Source organism: Grus americana, chromosome 30, assembly GCF_028858705.1.
Source record: "Grus americana isolate bGruAme1 chromosome 30, bGruAme1.mat, whole genome shotgun sequence".
Classification (NCBI taxonomy): domain Eukaryota; kingdom Metazoa; phylum Chordata; class Aves; order Gruiformes; family Gruidae; genus Grus; species Grus americana.
The window spans coordinates 409,893-435,441 of NC_072881.1; the positions used below are offsets into that span (position 1 = coordinate 409,893).

Below are 25,549 nucleotides of genomic sequence, written 5' to 3' on the forward strand. Positions count from 1 at the left end.
CCAGTTTAAGCCCCGCCACCAGTTTGGAACACTGGGTTTGGCCCCACCCCAGTTACACCCCAGTTTACACCACTGGGCTTGGCCCCTCATCCCAGTTACCCCCAGTTTACACCACTGGGTTTGACCCCCACCCCAGTTACACCCCAGTTTACACCACTGGGCTTTGCCCACACCCCAGTTACCCCAGTTTGGAACACTGGGTTTGACCCCCACCCCAGTTACACCCCAGTTTACATCACTGGGCTTGGCCCCCCGCACCAGTTACCCCCAGTTTAAACCATCGGGCTTGGCTCCCCGCACCAGTTACATCCCAGTTTGGACCACTGGGTTTGGCCCTCCATCCCAGTTACCCCAGTTTACACCACTGGGCTCTCCCCAGTGCTCCCAGTACTCCCAGTCCCCCCCAGTACTCCCAGTCCCCCCCAGTACTCCCAGTTCCCCCCCAGTCCCCCCCAGTACTCCCAGTTCTCCCCCAGTACTCCCAGTCCCCCCCAGTACTCCCAGTTCCCCCCCAGTACTCCCAGTCCCCCCCAGTCCCCCCCAGTACTCCCAGTCCCCCCAGTACTCCCAGTTCCCCCCCAGTACTCCCAGTCCCCCCCAGTTCCCCCCCAGTACTCCCAGTTCCCCCCCAGTACTCCCAGCCCCCCCAGTACTCCCAGTCCCCCCCAGTACTCCCAGTCCCTCCCAGTTCCCCCCCAGTACTCCAGGTCCCCCCAGTACTCCCAGTCCCCCCCAGTACTCCCAGTACTCCCAGTTCCCCCCCAGTACTCCCAGTCCCCCCAGTACTCCCAGTCCCCCCCAGTACTCCCAGTCCCTCCCAGTTCCCCCCCAGTACTCCCAGTCCCCCCAGTACTCCCAGTCCCCCCCAGTTCCCCCCCAGTACTCCCAGTCCCCCCCAGTACTCCCAGTACTCCCAGTTCCCCCCCAGTACTCCCAGTCCCCCCAGTACTCCCAGTCCCCCCCAGCCCCCCCAGTACTCCCAGTCCCCCCCAGTACTCCCAGTCCCCCCAGTACTCCCAGTCCCCCCCAGTACTCCCAGTCCCTCCCAGTTCCCCCCCAGTACTCCCAGTCCCCCCCAGTACTCCCAGTTCCCCCCCAGTACTCCCAGTACTCCCAGTTCACCACGCCCCGCGCCGGGGCAGCACCTTTATTGACACCAGTTGCAGCTCCCAGTATGGCCCAGTTGGGCACTGGGACGGCCCCCGCCCCCCCCCCCCGGGACCCCCCAGTGTCAGCACGGGGCACCCCAAAAGGGAGCCGGGTGTCACGGGGACCCCCCAGCACCCCAAAACCCCCCCCGGGACCCCCCAAATGTGCCCCCACGGGGGACCCTGGTGTTTGGGGCACCCCAAAAGGGACCCCAGGGACCCCCCAGCACCCCAAAACCCCCCTGTAACCCCCCAGGGACCCCCCCAGCACCCCACAAGGGACCCCAGGGACCCCCCAGCACCCCAAAACCCCCCTGTAACCCCCCAGTGCCCCGCCCAGCACCCCAAAACCCCTCTGTGCCCCCCAGGGACCCCCCCAGCACCCCAAAATCCCCCTATGCCCCCCCCAGCACCCCAAACCCCCCCCCCGGCCCCCCCAAATGTGCCCCCATGGGGGACCCTGGCGTCTGAGTGCCCCCCAAAAGGGACCCCAGGGCCCCCCCAGCACCCCAAAATCCCCCCAGCATCCTAAACCCCCCCCAGCCCCCCCAAATGTGTCACTACGGGGGACCCTGGTGTTTGGGGGACCCCCAAAAGGGACCCCAGTGCCCCCCCCAGCACCCCAAAACCCCCCTGTAACCCCCAAGTGCTCCCCCAGCACCCCAAAACCCCCCAGGCCCCTCCAAATGTGCCCCCACGGGGTTCCCCGGTGTTGGGGGGGGGGTCCCCGGTTTTTGGGGGGGTGCCCCAGTGTTGGGGGGGTCCCCGGTGTTGCAGGGGTCCCCCAGTGTTTGTGGGGGGTTCCCAGGTGTTTGGGGAGGGTTCCCCGGTTTTTTTGGGGGGGGTTCCCCAGTGTTTGGGGGGTTCCCCAGTATTGGGGGGGTTCCCCGGTTTTTGGGGGGGGGTTCCCCAGTTTTTTTGGGGGGGGTTCCCCGGTTTTTGGGGGGGGTTCCTTGGTTTTTTTTGGGGGGGGTCCCCGGTGTTGGGGTGGGGTTCCCTGGTTTTTTGGGGGAGGTTCCCCGGTTTTTGTTGGGGGGAGGTTCCCCGTTTTTTTTGGGGGGGGGGGGTTCCCCGTTTTTTTGGGGGGGTTCCCCGGTGTTGGGGGGGGTTCCTCGGTTTTTTGGGGGAGGTTCCCCGGTTTTTTTGGGGGGGGGGTCCCCGGTTTTTGTTGGGGTGGGGTTCCCCGGTGTTGGGGTGGGGTTCCCCGGTGTTTGGGGGGGGGGGGTCCCGTTTTTTGGGGGGTGGGGTTCCCCAGTTTTTGTTGGGGTGGGGTTCCCCGGTGTTGGGGTTGGGTTCCCCGGTGTTTGGGGGGGGGTGTTCCCCATTTTTGGGGGAGGTTCCCCGGTTTTTTTGGGGGGGGGTTCCCCGCTGTTGGGGTGGGGTTCCCCAGTGTTTGGGGGGGGGGGGTTCCCCGTTTTTGGGCCCCCCTCAGATGGCGACGCTGTTCTCCACGCAGGCGGGGTCGAGGTAGGGGTAGGGCAGGGGCAGCCCCGCGTTGCGGCGCCGGATGCGGCGGGAGATGGCGGCCAGGCGCTGCTGGAAGCGCCGCATCAGGCGCCGCGGGGCCTGCTCCACAAAGTGCCGCTCGGGGTAACAGCCCAGCGGGCGCTGGGGGCAAAGGGCACGCAGGGGTCACGCTGGGGTCACGCTGGGGTCATGCCGGGGGTCGAGGGTCACGGGGGGGGCAGGGGTCATGGAGGAGGGGAAGGGGGGGTTGGGGGTAGGGAGGGGCTAGGGAAGGGCCTGGAGGTGGGGGGGGGGGTCAGGGATCAGAGGGGGTCATGAGGGGTCAGGGGTCATGGAGGGCAGAGGTCACGGGGGGTCAGGGGTCATGGGGGGGGAAGGGGGGGTTGGGGGCAGGGAGGGGCTAGGGAAGGGCCTGGAAATGGTGGTGGGGTCACCTGGGGGTCAGAGGGGGTCATGAGGGGTCAGGGGTCATGGAGGGCAGAGGTCACGGGGGGTCAGGGGTCATGGGGGGGGAAGGGGGGGTTGGGGGCAGGGAGGGCCTAGGGAAGGGCCTGGAGGTGGTGGGGGCACCTGGGGGTCAGGGGTCAGAGGGGGTCATGGGGGGGCAGGGGTCACAGGGGGGTTGGGGGGGTCACAGGGGTCATGAGGGGTTGAGGGGGGTCATGGGGCAGGGGTCACAGGAGGGGTCATGGGGGTCACAGGGGGGTCATGGGGGTTGGGGGGTCATGGGACAGGGGTCACAGGGCAGGGGTCACAGGGGGTCACAGGGCATCACAGGGGTCATGGGGTCACAGGGATCAGGGGTCACGGGGCATCACAGGGATCATGGGGGGTCACAGGGATCAGGGGTCACGGGGGGTCACAGGAGAGGTCATGGGGGGTTCACAGGGGGAGAGGTCACAGGAGGGGTCACGGGGGGGGGGGGGTGTGCTCCCAGGATGGGGGTTGGGTGCAGGGGGGGTGCCCCAGGGTGAGGGCGTGCGGTGTGAGGGTGCCCCCCCCCGTGTCCGTGGGTGCCCCCCCATGTCCCCCTCCCCCCGTGTGTAGGTGCCCCCCCCGTGTCCCCCCCCGTGTGTGGGTGCCCCCCCCATGTCCCCCTCCCCCCGTGTCCATGGGTGCCCCCCCGTGTCCCTCCCCCCGTGTGTGGGTGCCCCCCCCATGTCCCCCTCCCCCCGTGTCCGTGGGTGCCCCCCCCGTGTCTCCCCCCCATGTCCGTGGGTGCTCCCCCATGTCCCCCTCCCCCCGTGTCCGTGGGTGCCCCCCCCCGTGTCCATGGGTGCCCCCCCCGTGTCCCTCCCCCCATGTCCGTGGGTGCCCCCCCCCGTGTCCGTGGGTGCCCCCCCCGTGTCTCCCCCCCATGTCCGTGGGTGCCCCCCCCCGTGCCGGTGCCCCCCAGCACCCACCATGTCGCGGGGTTCGTTGCGCAGCACCCAGAGGACGCCGAGGGCCAGGGCCGAGCTGTTCATGGCGGGCAGCGCCCCCAGCACCTCCCGCTCCGACAGCGGCGCCTTCGTCTGGGGGGGGGGGGCGGCGCATGGCGGGGGGCATGTTGGGCATGAAGGCACCCAGCTCGAACTGGGGGGGCACGGGGGGGGTCAGGGGGGGGGGGCACCGCCTGTGCACGGCACCCGCTGCCCCCCTGTGGCACCCACAGCACCCACTGCCCCCCCCCCACGGCACCCACAGCACCCGCTGCCCCCCCCCACGGCACCCACAGCCCCCCCATGGCACCCACAGCACCCGCTGCCCCCCCGTGGCACCCACAGCCCCCCCCCCCGGCACCCCACGGCCCCCACTCCCCCCCCCAGCACCCCATGGCACCCCTATGGCCCCCCCCTCAGCACCCCCAGCCCCCCCACGGCACCCACAGCCCCTCCAGCACCCCCTACCCCCCCCCAGCACCCATGGGTCATGGAGGGAGCCCCCCCCCAGCACCCACAGCCCCCCATGGCCCCCCCTCAGCCCCCCCCCAGCACCCCCAGGTCATGGAGGGAGCCCCCCCCCCCCCAGCACCCAGGGGTTCATTGGGGTGCCCCCCCCCAGGACACCCTGGGGTTCAGGGGGGGCACCCTGGGGGTCGGGGGTGGGGGGGCACCCATAGTTTAAAGAAGGGGTCACCCCTGGGTTTGGGGGTGCCCCCCCAGCTGAAGCGGTGTCACCCATGGGTGGGGGGGTGCCCCCCCCGGGGGGTTTGGGCTGTTCTCCCCCCCCCAGAATTTTGGGGTGCCCGCCCCCGGGTTTTAGGCTGTTCTCCCCCCCCTGGGGTTTTGGGGTGCCCGCCCCCAGGTTTTGGGGTGTTCTCCCCCCCGGGTTTTGGGCTGTTCTCCCCCCCAGGTTTTTGGGGTGCCCCCCCGGGTTTTGGGGTGCTCTCCCCCCTTGGGGTTTTGGGGTGCTCTCCCCCCAGAATTTTGGGGTGCCCCCCCGGGTTTTGGGGTGCCCGCCCCCGGGTTTTGGGGTGTTCTCCCCCTCCCAGGATTTTGGGGTGCCCCCCCCGGTTTTGGGGTGCCCGCACCTGGCCGCTGTTGGTGGCGGCGTGGTGGGCGGAGCAGCTGTAGATCACCATGGTCACGAAGGTCACCAGGGAGCGCCGGCGGGTCAGGCGGGACGGCACCCCTGGGGGGCAGGGGTCAGGGGTCACGGGGGGGTCAGGGGTCACGGGGGTCAGGGGACACGGGGGTCAGGGGACACGGGGGTCAGGGGACACGGGGGCGTGAGGGAGTCAGGGGGTCACAGGAGGTCAGGGTCACCAGGGAGCAGGGGTCGGGGGGGTCAGGGGTCACAGGGGTCATGAGGGGTCAGGGGTCAGAGATCACAGGGGGATCAGGGGAGGTCAGGGGAGGGGTCAGGGGGTCACAGGTCACAGGGGGTGAGGGGATGGGGTCACAGGAGGTCAGGGTCACAAGGGGTCAGGGGGTAGTGAATCAGGGGACAGAGGTCACAGGGGTCAGAGATCACAGGGGGTCAGGGGGTCAGAGGTCACAGGGGGTCAGGGGGTTGGGGGACAGGGGTCACAGGAGGTTGGGGTCACCAGGGAGCAGGGGTCATGGGGGGTCGGGGGCCACAGGGGGGTCAGGGGAGGTCATGGGAGGGGGCAGGGGAGGTCACAGGTCACAGGGGGTGAGGGGGTCGGGGGATGGGGTTACAGGAGGTCGGGGTCACCAGGGGTCAGGGGTCACAAGGGGTCAGGGGGTAGTGGATCAGGGGACAGGGGTCACAGGGGGTAGGGGTCACATGGGTCAGGGGTCACAAGGGTCAAGGCAGGTCACAGGGGAGTCAGGAGCACAGAGGGGTCAGGGGTCACAGGGGTCATGCAGGGGTCACAGGGGGTGATGGGGTCAGGGGTCACACGGGGTCACGTGAAGGATACAAGGTCATGGTGGTCATAGGGCAAAGGTCAGGGGTCACATGAAAGTTATAGGGGTGACGGGTCACGTGAGGGTTACAGGGGTCACACGGGGTCACACGCTCGCCTGGGGTCACAGGGGGTCAGGAGGTCACAGAGGGGTCACAGAGGGGTCACGGGGGGGTCACGGGGGGGTCACCTGAGCTGCGGCGGCCCAGGAAGCCCTTGTGGAAGATCTCGCCCACCCAGGCCTGCAGCTCGGGGTCGTCTCGCACGGCGGCGTCGCACGGGTAATAGTGCTGCACCACGCCCCGCACGAAGCTGGGGGCAGGGGTCAGGGGGCGCGCTGCCCCTCCCCCGCCCCTCGCACGAGGGGGCACGAGGGGCCGCGCGGGGGCAGGGGAGGACGCGCGAGGACGCACGAGGACGCACGAGGGCACGCGGGGACGCGCAAAAGCGCACGAGAGGACGCGCAGAGACGTGGGAAGGACGATGGGGACGCGCACGAGGGCGCACGAGGAGGCAGGGTGCACGCACGGGGACGTGCAAGAGAGTACGCGAGGTCTGGCGAGGACGCACGAGGGTGCACAAGAGAACACGGGGGGGGGGCACAAGGATGCACGGGGACGCACGAGGAGACGCCTGAGGGTGGGCGAGGATGCACGAGAGGGTGCACGAGGCCGCACAAAGATGCGCAAGGAGACAGGAGGGGATGCCTGAGGGTGAACGAGGACGCACGGGGATGCACAAAGATGCACAAGGGGATGGGACGACACGTGAGAAAGCACAAGGGTGCACAAGAGCACACGGGGGGGGCACGAGGACGCACAAGGAGACAGCAGGAGACAGGAGCACGCACGAGGACACACGAGGGGACAGGACGACGCACGAGGTGACACGAGAGAGCACAAGAGGGGGCACAAGGGAACAGGGGAATGCACGAGGATGCACAAGGACACACGAGGGGACGCAGAACGGGGCACAAGGACGCGCGAGGGTGCATGACGGGACACAAGGGGACGCATGAGGATACACAAGGACACACGAGGGGACGCACGAGGATACACGAGAGAACACAGGAGGGGGCATGAGGAGACCAGGGGACGCACGAGGATGCACGAGGGAACACAGGAAGGGATGCGAGGACGCATGAGGGGACACGAGGGAACACAGGAAGGGACATGAGGGCACACGAGGGGACACAAGAGGACACACGAAGGGACGTGAAACACACGAGGATGCACGAGGGGAGACAGGAAGGGACGCAAGGACGCACGAGGGGACGCAAGGGAACACAAGAGGGCACAGGAAGCACAAGAACACACGAGGGGACACAGGAAAGGACACGAGAATGCACGAAGGGACACGAGGGGACACGAGGCCGCACAAGGGGACACGAGGCTGCACGAGGGGACACAGAAAGGGACGCGAGGGGACACAAGGGGAACACGAGGGGGACACGAGGCTGCACGAGGGGACACGAGGGGACACAGAAAGGGACGCGAGAACGCACGAAGGGACACGAGGGGACACGGAAAGGGATGCGAGGGGACACGAGGGGAACACGAGGGGACACAGGAAAGGACACGAGAACGCACGAAGGGACACGAGGGGACACGAGGCCGCACAAGGGGACATGAGGCTGCACGAGGGGACACGGAAAGGGACGCGAGGGGACACGAGGGGACACGGAAAGGGACGCGAGGCCGCACCTGCGGATGGCGGCCCAGATGCGCCGCGCGTCCTCGGCGAAGTGGTAGCGCCGGGTGCGGGTGACGCCGCGGCGCCGCAGGTCCCGGGGCAGCACCAGGGCGGCGTAACGGAGCTCGCGCAGCCCCCGCGCCACCAACCGCAGCAGCCCCCGGCGCCCCAGGGCCACCGCCTGCGCCAGCGCTCAGTGCCACCAACTGCACCCCGAACCCCTAAACACCCCGGGGGGACCCCCGAACCCCTAAACACCCCGGGGGGACCCCCGAACCCCTAAACACCCCGGGGGGACCCCCCCGAACCAACCCCAACACCCTGAATTCCCCCTGAAACCCCCCAAAATCAACCCCGAGACCCCGAATCCCCCCCAAACCCAACCCCAAATCCCCCCCAGACCCCCCAAAACACCCAAGATCCCCCAAACCAGCCCCAAATCCTCCCAAGACCCCCCCAACCCCCCAAAAATTCACCCGAATCCCCCCCAGCACCCATAACACTCCCCAGCACCCACATCCCCCCCAGCACCCACAACCCCACCCCCCCAGCACCCACCACCCAACACCCACACCCCCCCCAGCACCCACAACCCCCCCAGCACCCAGCACCCACAACCCCACCCCCCCCCAGCACCCACTCCCCAGCACCCAGCACCCAGCACCCCCCCCAGCACCCAGCACCCACTCCCCAGCACCCAGCACCCAGCACCCAGCACCCACACCCCCCCCAGCACCCAGCACCCCCCCCAGCACCCAGCACCCACACCCCCCCCCAGCACCCAGCACCCACAACCCCACCCCCAGCACCCAGCACCCACAACCCCACCCCCCCCAGCACCCAGCACCCACAACCCCACCCCCCCCAGCACCCAGCACCCACAACCCCCCCAGCACCCAGCACCCACAACCTCCCCAGCACCCAGCACCCACAACCTCCCCAGCACCCAGCACCCACTCCCCAGCACCCCCCCAGCACCCAGCACCCACCCTGTCGAAGACGCCGCCGGGGTTGAGCAGGAACCTCCTGGCCAGGGTGCCGATGTGCACCGTGAACCGCGTGTGCGGCACCAGCAGCTGCGCGTGCCGGGGGGGGGGAACGACACCCATGGGTGCTGGGGGCCGGGGGGGGCCACGCACACACACACACCCCCCCCGGGGACCCCCCCAAGCACCCCTGGGACACCCCCCCACCCCCCCCCAGACACTGGGGGCCCGTGGGTGCTGGGGGTGCCCCCACGTCTGGGACCCATGCGCACCCCTGGGTGCCCCCCCCCGGACAAGGGGTCCCCTCCTGACACCAGGGTGCCCCCCCCACCCCAACACCAGGGTGCGCCCCCCCCCAGGCACTGGGTGCCCCCCCTTGACACCAGGGTGCCCCCCCCAACGCCAGGGTGCCCCCCCCAGGGTGCCCCCTCCACCTCAACACCAGGGTGCTCCCCCCCTGTGCCCCCCCCCAGGTCCCCCCTCCCCCCAGGGTGCCTCCCCAGGGTGCCCCCCTTCCCCCCCCCCAGGTCCCCCCTCCCCCCAGGATGCCCCCCCCACCAAGGTGCCCTCTCACCCCCAGTGCCCCCCCCCCAGGGTGCTCCCTCCCCCCACTGCCCCCCCAGGGTGCCCCCTCCCACCTCAACACCAGGGTGCTCCCCCCCCAGGGTGCCCCCCCCTCCCAGGGTGCTCCCTCCCACCTCAACGCCACGGTGCTCCCCCCGTGCCCCCCCCAGGGTGCCCCCTCCCCCCACTGCCCCCCCCGGGTGCCCCCCTTCCCCCCCCCAGGGTGCTCCCCCCCCCCAGGGTGCCCCCCCCCCAGGTGCCCCTCTCCCAGGGTGATCCCCCCCCCCAGGGTGCCCCTTCCCCCCCCCCCCCAGGGTGCTCCCCCCCCACCCCCGGGTGCCCCTCTCCCAGGGTGCCCCTTCCCCCCCCCAGGATGCTCCCCCCTCCCAGGGTGCCCCTTCCCCCCCCCCAGGGTGCTCCCCCCCAGGGTGCTCCCCCCCCAGGTGCCCCTCTCCCAGGGTGCCCCCCCCCCCGGATGCCCCTTCCCCCCCCCAGGGTGCTCCCCCCCGCCCCCGGTGCCCCTCTCCCAGGGCGCTCCCCCCCCCCAGGGTGCTCCCCCCCACCCCCGGGTGCCCCTCTCCCAGGGTGCTCCCCCCTCCCAGGGTGCCCCCCTTCCCCCCCCCCCCAGGGTGCTCCCCCCCCGCCCCCGGGTGCCCCTCTCCCAGGGTGCTCCCCCCTCCCAGGGTGCTCCCCCCTCCCAGGGTGCCCCCCTTCCCCCCCCCGCAGGGTGCCCCCCTCCCCGGATGCCCCTTCCCCCCCCCCGGTGCTCCCCCCCCCCAGGGTGCCCCTTCCTCCCCCCGGATGCCCCTTCCCCCCCCCCCCCAGGGTGCTCCCCCCCGCCCCAGGTGCTCCCCCCCCCAGGGTGCCCCTTCCCCCCCCCCCCCAGGGTGCCCCCCGTACCTTGAAGAGGGGGTGCGGGGGGGGCAGGCGCCGCAGGGTGGCCATGGCGTACACCTCCCCCAGCAGGTGGGCGCGCAGGAGGTGGCTCAGCCCCTCGTGCACCTGGAACTCGGCGCTGCGCACCCACGCCTTGGCCAGCACCCACACCCAGGGGGGGTCCCCGGGCAGGAAGATGGGGCTGCGCGGCCCCCCCTGCTGCGACAGCTTTTGGGGGGGGGGGGGGGAGGGAGGGAAATAAGGGGGTCACCCCCGCTGCGCCCCCAAACCCGGCTGGGCCCCGAGCATGGTGACCTGACCTGCCCCCCACCCACCCACCCACCCAGCTGGGCACCCGGGTCCCCAAACCCCTAGGGGTGCCCCCCCAAACCCTGGGGGTCCCTGGCTGTGCCCCCCCAAACCCCTAGAAGTGCCCCCCCCAAACCCCTGGGGGTGCCCCCCCCCAAACCCTTGAGGGTCCCTGGCTGTACCCCCCCCAAACCCCTGGGGGTGCCCCCCCAAACCACTGGGGGTCCCTGGCTGTGCCCCCCCAAACCCATGGGGGTGCCCCCCCGAAGCCCATGGGAACCCCTGGCTGTACCCCGCCCCCAAAACCTTAGGGGTCCCTGGCTGTACCCCCCCCAAACCACTGGGGGTCCCTGGCTGTGCCCCCCCAAAACCCTGGGGGTGCCCCCCCAAACCCATGGGAACCACTGGGTGCCCCCCCAAACCCCTGGGGGTCCCTGGCTGTGCCCCCCCAAACCCATGGGAACCCCTGGGTGCCCCCCCAAACCCTTGAGGGTCCCTGGCTGTACCCCCCCCAAAACCCTGGGGGTGCCCCCCCAAACCCATGGGAACCCCTGGGTGCCCCCCCAAACCCCTGGGGGTCCCTGGCTGTGCCCCCCCAAACCCATAGGAACCCCTGGGTGCCCCCCCAAACCCCTGGGGGTCCCTGGCTGTGCCCCCCCAAACCCCTGGGGGTGCCCCCCCAAACCCATAGAAACCCCTGGATACCCCCCAAACCCCTGGCGGTCTCTAGCTGTGCCCCCCCAAACCCCTGCCTGTGCCCCCCCCCAGGTACCCCCCAACTTTCTGTGCCCCCCCCAAACCCCCAGAGCCCCCCCAAACTCCTGGGTGCCCCTCCCAAACCCCCAGAGCCTCCTCCCCCCCCCCCCAAACCTCCCGGGTGCCCCCCCCCATCACCCCCAGGTGCCCCCCCCAGCCCCCCCAAACCCCCCCAAACTCCTGGGTGCCCCCCCCAAACCCCCCGAGCCCCCCCAAACCCCACCTGGATGGCGATGGGCAGGAGCTGCCCGTCGGGGCGCTGGTGCAGCAGGCAGAGGGGCGCAGCCAGGTACGTGGGGTGCCCGTCGAGCCGCGCCGTGGGGAGCCCCTCCAGCACCCCGTAATCCGCCAGGTAGATGTTCCCCTCCTGGGGGGGGGTCACCCGGGAGTCCAGGACCCCCCAAAACCTCCTCCTCCCCCCCCCCCCCCATGACCCTCACCCCAGGAGGCTGAGACCCCCCCAAACCCTCCCATGACCCAGCCTCCCCGGCTGTTTGAGACACCCCAAAAATTGGGGTCCCCATGACACCCCCCCCCGGTATCTGGGAACCCCCAAACCCCCCCCATGACCCCCCCCCCAACCTCCCCATGACTCCCCCCCCCCCAGGCACCCAGGACCCCCCAAAAACTGGGGTCCCTGCAACCCCCCAACCCCCCCCACTGGGTGCCCAGAACACCCCAAAAACTGGGGGTCCCCATAACCCCCCCCGGGCACTCAGGACCCCCCCCAAGTGCCTGGGAACCCCCAAAACCCCCATGACACCCCCCAAGTGCCCAGGACCCCCCCCGAACCCCACACGACCCCCCCTTGGGCCCCCCCAAATCCCCCATGACCCCTCCTGGGGCCCCCCAAAACCCCTCCATGTCCCCCCCCCCGCAGGCACCTGGGCCCCCCCAAATCCCCCCATAACCCCCCTAGGGCCCCCCCAAACCCATCCATGCCCCCCCCCCCAGGGCACCTGGGACCCCCCGGGGTCCCCCCAAATCCCCTCCTACCCCCTCCCCGGCACCTGGGCCCCCCCAAACCCCCCCATAACCCCCCCCCAGGGTCCCCCCCAAATCCCCCCGACATTTTGGGGTGCAGGGGGGACCCCGACCTCCATCTCGCGCTGCAGGCAGGTGTGGGGGCCCAGGCTGGGCGCCACCATGGGGGGGGTGACGGGGAAGTTGGGGGGCAGGCGGGAGCAGCGGCGCAGCAGGACGGGGTTCACCCCGTTCAGGTACTGCTCCCCGAAAAAGGCGTCGTCCCGCCAGTGCTGCACCACGTACTCTGCGGGGAACCCACGTCTGGGGCACCCCAAAAACTGGGGGCACCCCCAAACCCCCAACGTGCACGCACACACCCCCCCGCCAAAACACCTGGGTTCTCCCCAAAACCCGGCATCTGGGGCCCCCCCCAAACACCTGGGGCACCCCAAAATCCAGCACGTGGGTACCCTCAAACACCTGGGGCACCCCAAAATCCAGGGCTACCCCAAAACACCTGGGTCCCCCCATGTTGTCATCACACCCCCCCCCCCCCGGGTCCCCCCAAAGCTCAGATCCCCCCCCCAAGGTCCCCCCAGACACTTGTGCCCCCCCCCCATGAGCCGCACGTCCCCCCAGGTCCCCCCCCAGGTCCCCCCAAATCTCCTGTGTCCCCCCCAGGTCCCTTCCACACCACCCCCTCCTCAGCCCCTGTGCCCCCCCCCGCGTCCCCCCCCCCATGTCCCCTGTTCTCCCCATCCCCCCTGTGCCCCCCATGTCCCTTCTGTCCCCCCCCCATTTCCCACGTGCCCCCCCGTCCCCCCTCATGTCATCCCCCACGTCCCCTGTCCCCCCAGATCCCCCCTGCCCCCTGTGCCCCCCCCCCCCAGGTCCCCTGTCCCCTTCGTGTCCCTCCCCTGTCCCCCCATACCCCCCCCCACCTCCTGTGCCCCCCCACATCCCCTGTGCCCCCCATCCCCCGCCATCCCCCCATGTCCCCTGTCCCCCCCCACATCCCCTGTGCCCCCCCATCCCCTGTGCCCCCGTGCCCCCCATCCTGTCCCCCCCATGATGTCCCCCCCATGTCGTCCCCTGTCCCCCCCATCTCCCCCCGTCCCCCCATGTCCCCCCCGTCCCCCCCATGTCCCCCCCGCCATGTCCCCTGTCCCCCCCATGATGTCCCCCCCATGTCGTCCCCCGTCCCCCCCATCTCCCCCCGTCCCCCCATGTCCCCCCCCATGTCATCCCCCCCCATGTCCCCATATCCGCCCATGTCCCCCCCTGTCCCCCCCGTCCCCCCCCATGTTCCCTGTCCCCCCCTGTCCCCCCCATGTCCCCCCCCATGTCCCCTGTCCCCCCCATGTCCCCCCCCCGTCCCCCCCCATGTCCCCTGTCCCCCCCATGTCCCCCCCCCATCCCCCCCCATGTTCCCTGTCCCCCCCATGTCCCCCCCATGTCCCCCCCCATGTTCCCTGTCCCCCCCATGTCCCCCCCCCCATCCCCCCCCATGTTCCCTGTCCCCCCCATGTCCCCCCCCCCCGTCCCCCCCCATGTCCCCCCCCGCCCCCCCCCACCGGTGACGGGGGTGTGGAAGCAGCAGAACAGGCGGGTGATGGCCTCCAGGCTGGGCCACGAGCTGGGACGGTCCAGGAACCCCCGGAGCTTGGAGTCCAGGTTCCTGGGGGGCACGGGGGGCGTGGGGGGTGTGGGGGGACACGGGGGGGCACAGGGGGGGACGGAGGGGACAGGGGGTGTGGGGGGGCACGGGGGGCGTGGGGGGGGCACGGGGGGGGATGGAGGGGACAGGGGGGCACAGGGGGGGCACAGGGGGGGTGGGGAGGGCAGGGGGTGGGGGGGCACAGGGGGGCACGGGGGGTGTGGGGGGGCACGGGGGGGACGGGGGGGACAGGGGGTGTGGGGGGCACGGGGGCGTGGGGAGGGCAGGGGACATGGGGGGTGGGGGGGGGGCAGGGGTGGGGGGCACAGGGGACACGGGGGGTGTGGGGGGGCACAGGGAACATGGGGGGGACAGAGGACATGGGGGGGCACGGGGGGGGATAGAGGAGCGTGGAGGGGGGGACAGGGGGGCGTGGGGACACAGGGGGGCACCAGGGGATGTGGGGGGGATGTGGCTCGGGGACAGGGGGGACACGGGGGGATGTGGGGGGGGGGGACGTGGCTCGGGGACGGGGGGGACACGGGGGGGGACACGGGGGGGGGGGGGGGCACAGACGAGTGCGGAGGGGGGACAGGGGGGCGTAGGGACACGGGGGGGGGGCACCAGGGGACGGGGGGGGGGGGGACAGGATGCGGCTCGGGACACGGGGGGGGGGGGACACGGGGGGGCAGGATTTGGGGGGGGTGTTGGGGTCAGGCAGGGCTCAGAGGTCAGAGGTCAGAGGTCAGAGGTGAGACTCACGCAGCGCCCGCCCGCAGGTAGAAGGCGGCGGCCTTGGGCAGGGAGTACTGCAGGTCGGGGTCCGGGGGGGTCCCCAGGGGCAGCGCCCAGGGCAGCCCGGGGGCGAAGCGGGAAAACCTGGGGGGTGACAACGGGGGGGGGGGGGCGACAACGGGGGGGGGGGCGACAACGGGGGGGGGGGGGGCGACAACGGGGGGCATTAACAGGGGGCAACAAGGGGTGACACCACGGGGGGACGGCAATACCCCCCCCCCAGGGTGCCAGCCCCCCCCCCACTGCACCCCAGGGAGGGACTGGGGGGTCCCCCAGGGTCGGGGGAGGGGGTGGGGGGGGGGGGTTGGGGTGCCGGGGGGGGCTCACCGGTAGCGCCGGCGCTGCTGGGCGAGGTGGCGGCGGCGGAGGCGCTGGAGCAGCGGGTGACGTTCCTGCGCCGGCGTCTTGGCTGAGGGGGGGGCGCCCGTCAGGGGTGCGGGGGGGCACCCGTTACAGATACAGGGGGGTGAGGGGCACCCAGGGGTGTTGGGGGGGGCACCCATTACAGATACAGGGGGGTGGGGGGCACCCAGGGGTCTGGGGGGGGGCACCCGTTACAGATACAGGGGGGCGGGGGGCACCCAGGGGTGTTGGGGGGGGGCACCCATTACAGACACAGGGGGGTGGGGGGCACCCAGGGGTCTGGGGGGGGGCACCCATTACAGACACAGGGGGGGGGGGGGCACCCAGGGGTGTTGGGGGGGGGGCACCCATTACAGACACAGGGACGTGGGGGGCACCCAGGAGTCGGGGGGAGGGGGGGGGCACCTGTCAGGGACATGGGTGGGGGGGCACCCAGGGGTCTGGGGGGGGGGGGGGACGGACACGACGACACCCATCAGGGACGCAGGTGGGTGGCGGGGACCCAGAGGGCTGGGGAGGCACCCAGGGGTCTGGGGGGGGGGGCACCCATCAGGGACACAGGTTGGGGGGGACCCAGGGGCGTCGGGGGGGCACCCAGGGGTGTCGGGGGGGGCACCTGTGCCCTCGGCCAGCTCCCAGGTGCCGTAGCCCTGCAGCCAGCGGTAGCAGGGGAAGTGGAACGGCCCGGGGGGGTCCTCGTCATCGTCCTCGTCATCGCCCACGTCACCCGCGACGTCGTCGTCACCCGCGACGTCATCGTCGTCCTCCTCGTCCTCGGCGTCGCTCTCCTCCTCGGCGACCCAAGCGTCGTCATCGACGTCACCGGCGGCGGCGGCGTCATCGGCCGGGTCATCGGCGGCGTCATCGGCGTCCCCCTCGGCCGCCTCGTCCTCCTCGCTGTCGGACGCGTCCTCGTCGTCGCTCGTGTCCTCCTCGTCGCTCGCGGCGGCGTCCCCGTCCTCCTCGGCGCAGGCGGCTCCGTACGCGGGCGCGACGTCGTCACCGGGCGCGTCGTCATCGGGCGCGTCGTCACCGGGCGCGGCCCCGTCCCGCCAGACGCGCAGCCCCTCCAGGAACCAGGCGCTCTCGGGGAGGGTCCCGAACGGCTCCTTGTGCACCCGCACCAGCAGCAGCCGCCCCAGCGCCCGCGGGGCCGCCACCACGTACTCGCCCCGCTGCGGGGACACGGGGACGGCGTCAGGGGCACCGCCATGGGGACACGGGGATGGCGTCAGGGGCACCGCCATGGGGACACGGGGACGGGGCGGGGGGGGGGACACGGGGATGGCGTCAGGGGCACCGCCATGGGGACACGGGGACGGGGGGGGGGCGGGGACACGGGGACGGCGTCAGGGGCACCGCCATGGGGACACGGGGACGGGGCGGGGGGGGGACACGGGGATGGCGTCAGGGCCACCGCCATGGGGACACGGGGACGGGGGACACGGGGACGGCGTCAGGGCCACCACCATGGGGACACTGGAACATGGGGGGGACATGAGGGGGACATGGGGGGGACACAGGGATGGCGTCAGGGCCACTGCTATGGGGACACGGGAATGTGGGGGGGACATGGGGGGGACACGGGGACGGTGTCAGGGCCACCGCCGTGGGGACATGGGGATGCAGGGGGGACGTGGGGACATGGGGACAGTGTCAGGGCCACCACCATGGGGGACACAGAGACATGGGGGGGACATGAGGGGGACACAGGGACAGTGTCAGGGCCACCGCCGGGGGGGACACAGGGACGGCGTTGGGGCCACTGCCGGGGGGGACATGGGGATGTGGGGGGGACACAAGGACATGGGGGGGGACACGGGGATGGCGTCAGGGCCACCGCCATGGGGACATGGGGACGGGGCGGGACACAAGGACACAGGGATGGCGTCAGGGCCACCACCATGGGGGACACTGGGACATGGGGGGGGACACGGGGACAGCGTCAGGGCCCCCACCACAACATGGGGACATGGGTAGGTGGGGGGGACACAAGGACGTGGGGGGGACACGGGGATGGCATCAGGGCCACCACAGGGACACGGAGAGGGACATGGAGTGGGGACAGCATCAGGGCCACCACCACAGGGACACGGGGGGGGGGGGACACGGGGACAGCATCAGTGCCACCGCGGGGACAGGGGGACACGAGGGACAGAGAGAACGTGGGGACAGTGTCAGGGCCCCCACCCCAGGGACACAGGGACAAGGGGGGGACAGCACCAGTGCCACCACCCCAAGGACGTGGGGACAGCGTGGCATCGGCACGTGGAACTCAGCTGGCAGGGGACAGCGTCACCGTGGCACCGTCACCATCGCCGCGGCACCGTCACCGTGGCGCCGCCATCACGTCACCGTCACCATTGCGTCACCATCGGCATTGCCACGTCACCGCCGTGTCACCGCTTGCCCCGCTGCCAGACGGTGCCGCCGCCACGGCGTCATCGCTGCTGCCATTGCGTCACCGCCACCACCATCGCTGCGTCACCGCCACCGCGTCACCACCACCACGTCACCACCACCCTGTCACCATCGCCGTGTCACCACCGCACAGCACTTATCCCACTGCCGGACAATGCCACCGCGTCACCGCCACCCAGCGACGCTGTCCCCGTGTCTGTCCCCCCCAAACCAGGACGGGGGCTCAGCTCTGGGCACCCCCCCCACCCGTGTGTCCCCCCCAAAAGGGACCCGAGTGTCCCCGTGTCGCCCCCAAAGGCGACCCGTGTCATCCCCCCAAAACGGACGCGGGTGTCCCCGTGTCCTGTCCCCCCCCAGAGAGGACTCAGGTGTCCCTGTGGGTGTCCCCAAAAGGGACGTGAGCGTCCCCATGTCCCCCCAAAGGGGACCCGTGTTATCCCCCCCCAACAGGGACCCGGGTGTCCCCATCCCCCCCCCCGCAAAGGGACCCAGGTGTCCCCATTTGTGCCCCCCCCAAAAGGGAACCTGGGTGTCACCCCCCCCCCAAAAAAAAAGGGACCCAGGTGTCCCCTTCCCCCCCCAAAAGGGGACCTGGGTGTCACCCCCCCCAAAAAAAAGGGACCCAGGTGTCCCCATCTCCCTCCCCAAAAGGGGACCTGGGTGCCACCCCCCCCAAAAAAAAGGGACCCAGGTGTCCGCTGCCCCCCAAAGGGGGACCTGGGTGTCCCCATGTGCCCCCCAAAAGGGGACCTGGGTGCCACCCCCCCCAAAAAAAGGGACCTGGGTGTCCCCTTCCCCCCCGAAAAAGGGGACCTGGGTGTCACCCCCCCCCAAAAAAAGGGACCTGGGTGTCCCCTTCCCCCCCCAAAAAAAGGGACCTGGGTGTCCCCTTCCCCCCCCAAAAAAAAGGGATCTGGGTGTCACCCCACCCCCCAAAAAAAAGAGACCCAGGTGTCCGCTCCCCCCCAAAGGGACCCGGCTGTCCCCATGTGCCCCCCAAAAGGGGACCTGGGTGCCACCCCCCCCCCCCCCCAAAAAAAGGGACCTGGGTGTCCCCTTCCCCCCCCAAAAAGGGACCTGGGTGTCACCCCCCCAAAAAAAGGGACCTGGGTGTTCCCTTCCCCCCCCAAAAAGGGGACCTGGGTGTCACCCCACCCCCCAAACAAGGGACCTGGGTGTCCGCTCCCCCCCAAGAGGGACCCGGCTGTCCCTGTTCCCCCCCCTCAAAGAGGCCCCGGGTGTCGCCCCCCCCCCAGGGGACCCCTGTCCGTCCCGTCCCCCCCGTTTATCTCACCGAACCGCAGGCAAAGTCGAGTCCCCAGCGATCCAGCGGGGTACGGGGGCTCTTCCCGCGCGTCCCCACCAAGGTGACGGCGATCGTGTCCATGGTCCCGGCCAGGGCCTGAGGCCCGGTGCTCACCCGCACCCGGTACAGCGCCATGACACCCGCACCGCCGACCCGGAAGTTCTTCTGCGGGGGGGTCAGCCACGCCCCTTTGGCCCCCTCTCGCTAAGCCACGCCTCCCCGTCTAGGCCACGCCCCCACCGCCGGCGGCGCCATAGCAACTTCGTTGCTATGGCGCCGCCGGCGGTGGGGGCGTGGCCTAGAGAGTTGAAGGGGCGGTGCCAGCGAGGAGCTTCCGGTTACGCTGCGTCACTTCCGGCGGCGGCGGACGCGATGGATCCCGAGTTTGACGATGTCGTCTCGGTGGAAGACTTGATGGTGAGGCCCCGCCCCCCCACACACGGCGTGGACACGCCCACGCAGGCCACGTCCACCTCCCACCCCCCCCACCCCCCACGCGGCGACCCCCAACCCCGCGGAGCCGCTGGTTCCCCCCCCCCATCGTGGCCCCGCCCCCTTCGTGGCTCCGCCCCCTCTCGTGGCACCACTCCATCGTGGCCCCGCCCTCGTCATGGCTCCGCCCCCTCCGTGGCCACGCCCCCTCCACGGCCGCGCCCTCTGTGCCAATGGCTCCGTGGCTCCACCCCCTTTGTGGCACCGCCCCCTTTCTGGCTCCGCCCCCTCGTGGCTCCGCCCCCCTGCGGCTCCACCCCCTCGTGGCTCCGCCCCCTCGTGGCTCTGCCCCTCATCGCCCTGCCCCTCATGGCTCCGCCCCCATGGCTCCGCCCCTCGTGGCTCCACCCCCTCGTGGCCCCGCCCCCTCATCGCACTGCCCCTGCGTGGCTCCGCCCCCTCGTGGCTCCGCCCCCTCATCACTCCACCCCTCTGGCCCCGCCCCCTGAGCCCCAGGGTCGCGTGTAGCCCCGCCCACCTCTGGGCTAAGCCCCGCCCCCGCGGCTAAGCCCCGCCCCCGGTGCCCCCTTTCCTGCTCCCTGCCCCCCCCAGTGCCCTGCCCCCCCGTGACCTCCTGTGACCCCATGACCCCCCCGTGACCCCGTGACCTCCCGTGACCCCAGGCCCTGGAGCGGCGTTACGCAGAGGAGCGCCGGGGGGGGGAGGTGTCGCGGCGCTGCCAGTTCGAGTACGCGTGGGGGCTGGTCAGGAGCCCCTACGGGCAGGACGTGGCCCGCGGGGTGGCCCTGCTGCAAGGTGGGGGGCGGGGGGGGACACATGGGGGATGGGGGGGACATGGGGGGGATGGGGACGGGGGGTGGGGGGGGACACGGGGGGGGATGGGGGGGATGGGGACATGGGGGGGGACATGGGCTGGGGAGTGGGGGGGGATGGGGGGACATGGGGACATGGGGATGGGGGGGATGGGGGGGGGATGGGGACATGGGAGGACATGGGGACATGGGGGGGATGGGGGGGCCGGGGGGGGACAGGGGCCGGGGGGTGGGGGGGGCCTGCTGTGAAGTGGGGGAGGGGGGATGGATGGGGGGGGAACAGGGGGACACGGGGGGGGACACACAGAGGGACAGGGGATCGGGGGGATGGGGGGGGACATGGGGGGGAATGGGACACTGGGGACCCCCGGGGGGGGGAGGTGAGCAGGGGAGGGGGCTGCCAGCACAGCAGGGACTGACCTGGGTCCCCCCCCCCGTGTCGTCCCCCCCCCCCCGTGTCCCCAGAGCTGATGCCGAAGGGGACGAGGGAGGAGCAGCGCGACTACGTGTTCTACCTGGCGCTGGGGAACTATCGCCTCAAGGTGGGGGGGCACGGGGGGACAGGGGGATGGGGGGGCCATGGGGGGACACAGGGGGACAGGGGGGACAGGGGGATGGGGGGACACAGGGGGACAGGGGGGACAGGGGGATGGGGGGGACACGGGGGGACACAGGGCGGGGGAGGGGGGTGGGGACACCCCTGGGGACAGGGGGGTGGGGGACACGGGGATCCCGTCCTGACGGGGGGGGGTGTCCCCCGTGTCCCCTGTGTCCCCCGTGTCCCCTGTGTCCCCCCATGTCCTCCCCCCCCGTGTCCGTGGGGCAGGAGTACGAGCGGGCTCTGGGCCACGTGGAGCGGCTGCTGGGGGCCGAACCCCAAAACCCCCAGGGGCTGCGGCTGCGGCGCCTCATCCGCGACCGTATGCGCCGAGGTGAGACCCACACCGCGACCCACACCGCGACCCACAGCCCCACACCGCGACCCACTGTGACCCACAGCCCCACACCGCGACCCACAGCCCCACACCATGACCCACAGCCCCACACCGCGACCCACACCGCGACCCACAGCCCCACACCGCGACCCACTGTGACCCACAGCCCCACACCGCGACCCACAGCCCCACACCATGACCCACAGCCCCACACCGCGACCCACACTGCGACCCACAGCCCCACACCGCGACCCACAGCCCCACACCATGACCCACAGCCCCACACCGTGACCCACTGCGACCCACAGCCCCACACCGCGACCCACTGTGACCCACAGCCCCACACGGCGACCCACTGTGACCCACACCGCGACCCACGGCCCCACACCGCGACCCACTGTGACCCACACCGCGACCCACAGCCCCACACCGCGACCCACTGCAACCCACAGCCCCACACCGCGACCCACAACCCCACACCGCGACCCACTGCGACCCACAGCCCCACACCCCGACCCACACCGCGACCCACAGCCCCACACCCTGACCCACAGCGCGACCCACAGCGCGACCCACACTGCGACCCACAGCCCCACACCGCGACCCACTGTGACCCACACCGCGACCCACAGCCCCACACTGTGACCCACCGTGACCCACAGCCCCACACCACGACCCACAGCCCCACACTGCAACCCCCAGCCCCACACCGCGACCCACTGCGACCCATGGGCCCACCTGCAGTGACCCACGGCCCTCCACAGCCCCACATTACGACCCACAGCCCCCCACAGCCCCCCATAGCCCCCATCACACCCCACAGCACCCCACATCACCCTCCCCCCCGCGTGTCCCCGGGGGTGGGGGAGGGGGCGGGGATGACGTGTCCCCCCTGACCTGTGTGCTGTGTCCCCCCCCTCCCCCACCCCGTGTGTGTGTCCCCCCCCCCCAATCCCCTCCCCCCCCAGACGGGCTGCTGGGCGCGGCCATCGTGGGGGGCGTGGCGCTGGGCGTGGCCGGGCTGCTGGGCCTCGCCATCTCCCGCGCCCGCCACTGACGTCATCGCGTCCCGGACCGCGTCCCCGGCTTCCCCCTGCCCCTCCCCCCCCGTCCCCCTCCCCCCCTTTGCCTCGGCCACACGGTGACGTCGAGGCGACGACGCGGTGACCGCGCGATGACGACGCGGTGACGTCGAGGTGACGAGGCGGCGACGGCCGGGACGACGCGGGGACGACGGGGGAGGGGACGGCGCAGGGACACGACGGTGAGGGTGTGGGGACAGTACGGTGACATCACAGTGACACATGGTGACATCACGGTGACGCACGGTGGCACCACGGTGACAACACGGCGACATCACGGTGACATCACGGCGGCAACACGATGACCCCCCCCAGTGGTGCAAAGCGACAGTGCGGTGACATCATGGTGACGCGCGGTGACATCACCACGACATCACAGCGGCAGCGCGATGGCCCCCCCGGTGATGCAAAGCGACAGCGACGGTGACATCAGGGCAACGACACAGTGACACAGATTGACGGCACGGTGACGTCAGGTGACGCACAGCGACATCACTGCGACATCAGGGTGACGTCACGGCAGCAGTGCAGTGACCCCCCACCAGTGACACAAGGGGACAGCACGGCGACATCACAGTGACGCGCAGCGACATCACGGTGACATCACGGCAGCAGTGCAATGACCCCCCCCCAGCGACGCAAAACAACAGCGACGGTGACGTCACAGCGATGGCGCGGTGACGCCAATTGGCAGCGCAGCGACGTCACGAAACGCGCGGCGACACCACTGCGACATCACGGTGACATCGCGGCAGCAGCGCAACGACCCCTCAGCGACGCAAAGTGGCGGCGCGGTGACATCACGGCGGCAGCCGCCTCCGGGCGTGTCCCCGTGTCGCCGCCCCTCCCCCAGTGCCTTGGGGACCCCCCGTGTCCCCCCCCCTCCCCCCGTGCCCCCTCCCCCACTGTAAATAAACCTTCCGGGTTCCTCTGACCTCACTGGTCACGGGGTGGGGGAGGGGCTGCCCAGCTCCGGGTGTGCCCCCCCCTCCCCTCCCCCCCCCCTCCTTTCCCCTCCCCCCCCCCCCCCGGGGGACCGGGGTGTCCGGGCGCGTGGCGGGAGTGGGGCCGGATCCGCCCCTCCCCCGCCCGGCCTTTCCTGCCCCGTTTCCGACGGCGTCGGCCCATCCCCCACCCGGGGGGGGGGGGGAACACCCGGGGTCCGAGTGGGGGAGGGGAACGGGGGACCCCGGGGTCTGGGTGGGGGAGGGGAACAGGGACGTTGTGTCCGAGTGGGGGAGGGGAACAGGGGACCCTGGGGGCCGAGTGGAGGAGGGGCCCAGCCTGTCCCATCCCCCCCCCCATCCCCCCCCCATTGGCGTCACCGGGAAAGGGGCGCGGGTGCCGGCGGGGGGGAGGGGTCCCCGGGCCGGGGGGGGGATGGGCAGGAAGGGGGCAGGGCGCGCCCGGACACCTGGGTTCCTTCCTGAGGGGGGGGGAGGGGGGGGGCCCCCCCTTAAGGGCACCGGGCAGGGGCCACCACCGCGGCCACCACCAGCGTCACCGCGACCGAGGCCTCGTCCCCAGCACCGGCCTGACCCTGACCTTGACCTTGACCTTGACCTTGACCCCGTCCCTGTCCCTCCGTGTGTGTGAGTGACCCCACTCGTGCGTGTCCCCCCCCCCGTGTCCCCATCTCTGACCTCCTGTCCCCCTCCCATCCCCCCCTCGTGTCCCTGTCCCCCCCACCCCCACTCGTGTCCCCATCCCCCCGTGTCCCCCATCCCCCCGTGTCCCCCATCCCCCCACCTCCCCACTCGTGTCCCGCCCCCCCCGTGTCCCCCACCCTCATCCCCCCTCGTGTCCCCATCCCCCCACCCCCCTGTTTCCCGTCCCCCCTTGTGTCCCCCACCCCATCTCCCCCCACTCGTGTCCCTGTCCCCCCGTGTCCCCATCCCCCCGTCCCCCATCCCCCCACCCCCCCGTGTCCCATCCCCCCTTGTGTCCCCCACCCCCCCACTCGTGTCCCTGCCCCCCACTCGTGTCCTTGTCACCCCTCGTGTCCCCATCCCCCCACCCCCACTCGTGACCCTTTCCCCCGTGTCCCCCACCCCCATCCCCCACTCGTGTCTCTGTCCCCCCACTCGTGTCCCTGTCCCCCCGTGTCCCCCACCCCCCGTGTCCCCCACTCCCCCCCGTGTCCCCCACTCGTGTCCCTGCCCCCCTCCTGTCCTTGTCCCCCTTCGTGTCCCCATCCCCCCACCCCCACTCGTGTCCCTGTCCCCCGTGTCCCCCACCCCCCCTTGTGTCCCCCACCCCCATCCCCCCACTCGTGTCCCTGTCCCCCCGTGTCCCCCACTCCCACCCCCCCACTTGTGTCCCTGCCCCCCCACTCGTGTCCCTTTCCCCCCCGTGTCCCCATCCCCCACCCCCACTCGTGTCCCTGCCCCCCCCCACTCGTGTCCCTGTCCCCCTCCATGTCCCTGGCCATGGGCTGGGGGGTGGCCCTGGGGGTGGCCCTGGGGGCCGTGGGGTGGGCGCTGCTGGTGGCCTCTCTGCCCCACGGCGCCTGGGGGCTGGCGGGGGGACAGGCCACCGCCGTGGCCAGCGTCACCGTCACCCGTGGGCTGTGGAACGACTGCGCCACCGACGCCAGCGGGGTGACGTCCTGCGTGCCCCTGGTGTCACTCATCACCCTGCCCGGTACGGGGGGGGGGGCAGGAACTGTGGGGCTGGGACACCCGGGTCCCTGGAGTGGGGGTGTCCGTGGGGGGGGGGTGTCCGTGGGGGGGTGTCCCGTGGGTGCCCCGTGTCCCTGACCCCCCCCCAGGGTACCCGCAGGGGGTGGGTGTCCCGTGGGTGGGTGCCCCGTGGGGTGGGTTTCCCTGTGGGGTGGTTGTCCCATGGGGTGGGTTTCCCGTGGGGTGGGTGTCCCGTGGGTGGGTGTCCCATGGGGTGGGTTTCCCGTGGGTGGGTGCCCTGTGGGGTGGGTGTCCCGTGGGCCCCCATGTCTGTGACCCCCCCACAGGGTACCCGCAGGGGGTGGTTGTCCCATGGGGTGGGTTTCCTGTGGGGTGGGTGTCCCGTGGGGTGGGTTTCCCGTGGGGTGGGTGTCCCGTGGGTGGGTGTCCCATGGGGTGGGTTTCCCGTGGGGAGGGTGTCCCGTGGGTGGGTGTCCCATGGGGTGGGTTTCCCGTGGGTGGGTGCCCTGTGGGGTGGGTGTCCCGTGGGCCCCCATGTCTGTGACCCCCCCACAGGGTACCCGCAGGGGGTGGGTGTCCCATGGGGTGGGTGTTCCCGTGAGTGGGTGCCCCCGTGGGGCGGTCTCCCGTGGGCCCGCGTGTCCGTGACCCCCCCGCAGGGTACCTGCAGGGCAGCCGGGCTCTGGCCGTGGCCGCGGCGGTTCTGGGGGCTGCGGGGGCGGCGCTGGGGGGGGGCGCCGGGACCAGGAGACGCGTCCGGTCGGCAGGGGGCGCCCTTCTGGTGCTGGCCGGTACGGGGGGGCGGGGGGGGGTAATGGGGGGCTATGGGGGGGCTATGGGGGGTAATGGGGGGTTATGGGGGGCTATGGGGGGTAATGGGGGGCTATGGGGGGCTATGGGGGGTAATGGGGGGTTATGGGGGGGCTATGGGGGGTAATGGGGGGTTATGGGGGGTAATGGGGGGGGT

At 71.8% G+C, this 25,549-nt stretch overlaps 3 protein-coding genes across 3 annotated transcripts in view; 1 reads left to right on the top strand and 2 right to left on the bottom strand.

The window, feature by feature from the left end:
* Positions 1-1,718: 1,718 nt before the first annotated feature.
* On the bottom strand, positions 1,719-18,858 carry LOC129197949 (polyunsaturated fatty acid lipoxygenase ALOX15B-like). Its single transcript, XM_054806784.1, is given in 16 exon segments — positions 1,719-1,729; positions 2,546-2,756; positions 4,019-4,141; positions 4,143-4,190; positions 5,128-5,228; positions 6,158-6,279; positions 7,671-7,840; positions 8,649-8,735; positions 10,110-10,313; positions 11,374-11,517; positions 12,248-12,420; positions 13,691-13,794; positions 14,536-14,652; positions 14,896-14,977; positions 15,548-16,106; positions 18,647-18,858. Coding segments are annotated over 15 exon segments (2,361 nt in total). The 5' UTR covers positions 18,794-18,858; the 3' UTR covers positions 1,719-1,729; positions 2,546-2,576.
* A 120-nt stretch (positions 18,859-18,978) lies between these two features.
* Positions 18,979-22,874, top strand: FIS1 (fission, mitochondrial 1). The gene is made up of 5 exons (XM_054806729.1): positions 18,979-19,075; positions 19,774-19,906; positions 20,389-20,465; positions 20,750-20,855; positions 21,827-22,874. Exons 1-5 carry the CDS (start codon positions 19,031-19,033, stop codon positions 21,913-21,915), a joined length of 450 nt encoding a protein of 149 aa, XP_054662704.1. The 5' UTR covers positions 18,979-19,030; the 3' UTR covers positions 21,916-22,874.
* Positions 22,875-25,495: 2,621 nt separating this feature from the next.
* The window catches only part of LOC129197888 (multifunctional procollagen lysine hydroxylase and glycosyltransferase LH3-like), a 16,042-nt gene continuing 15,988 nt past the window's right edge, over positions 25,496-25,549 (bottom strand). Inside the window, exon 19 of the mRNA XM_054806691.1 lies at positions 25,496-25,506. Within this exon, the coding sequence (XP_054662666.1) occupies positions 25,496-25,506 (11 nt within the window). The remainder of the gene's footprint in view (positions 25,507-25,549) is intronic.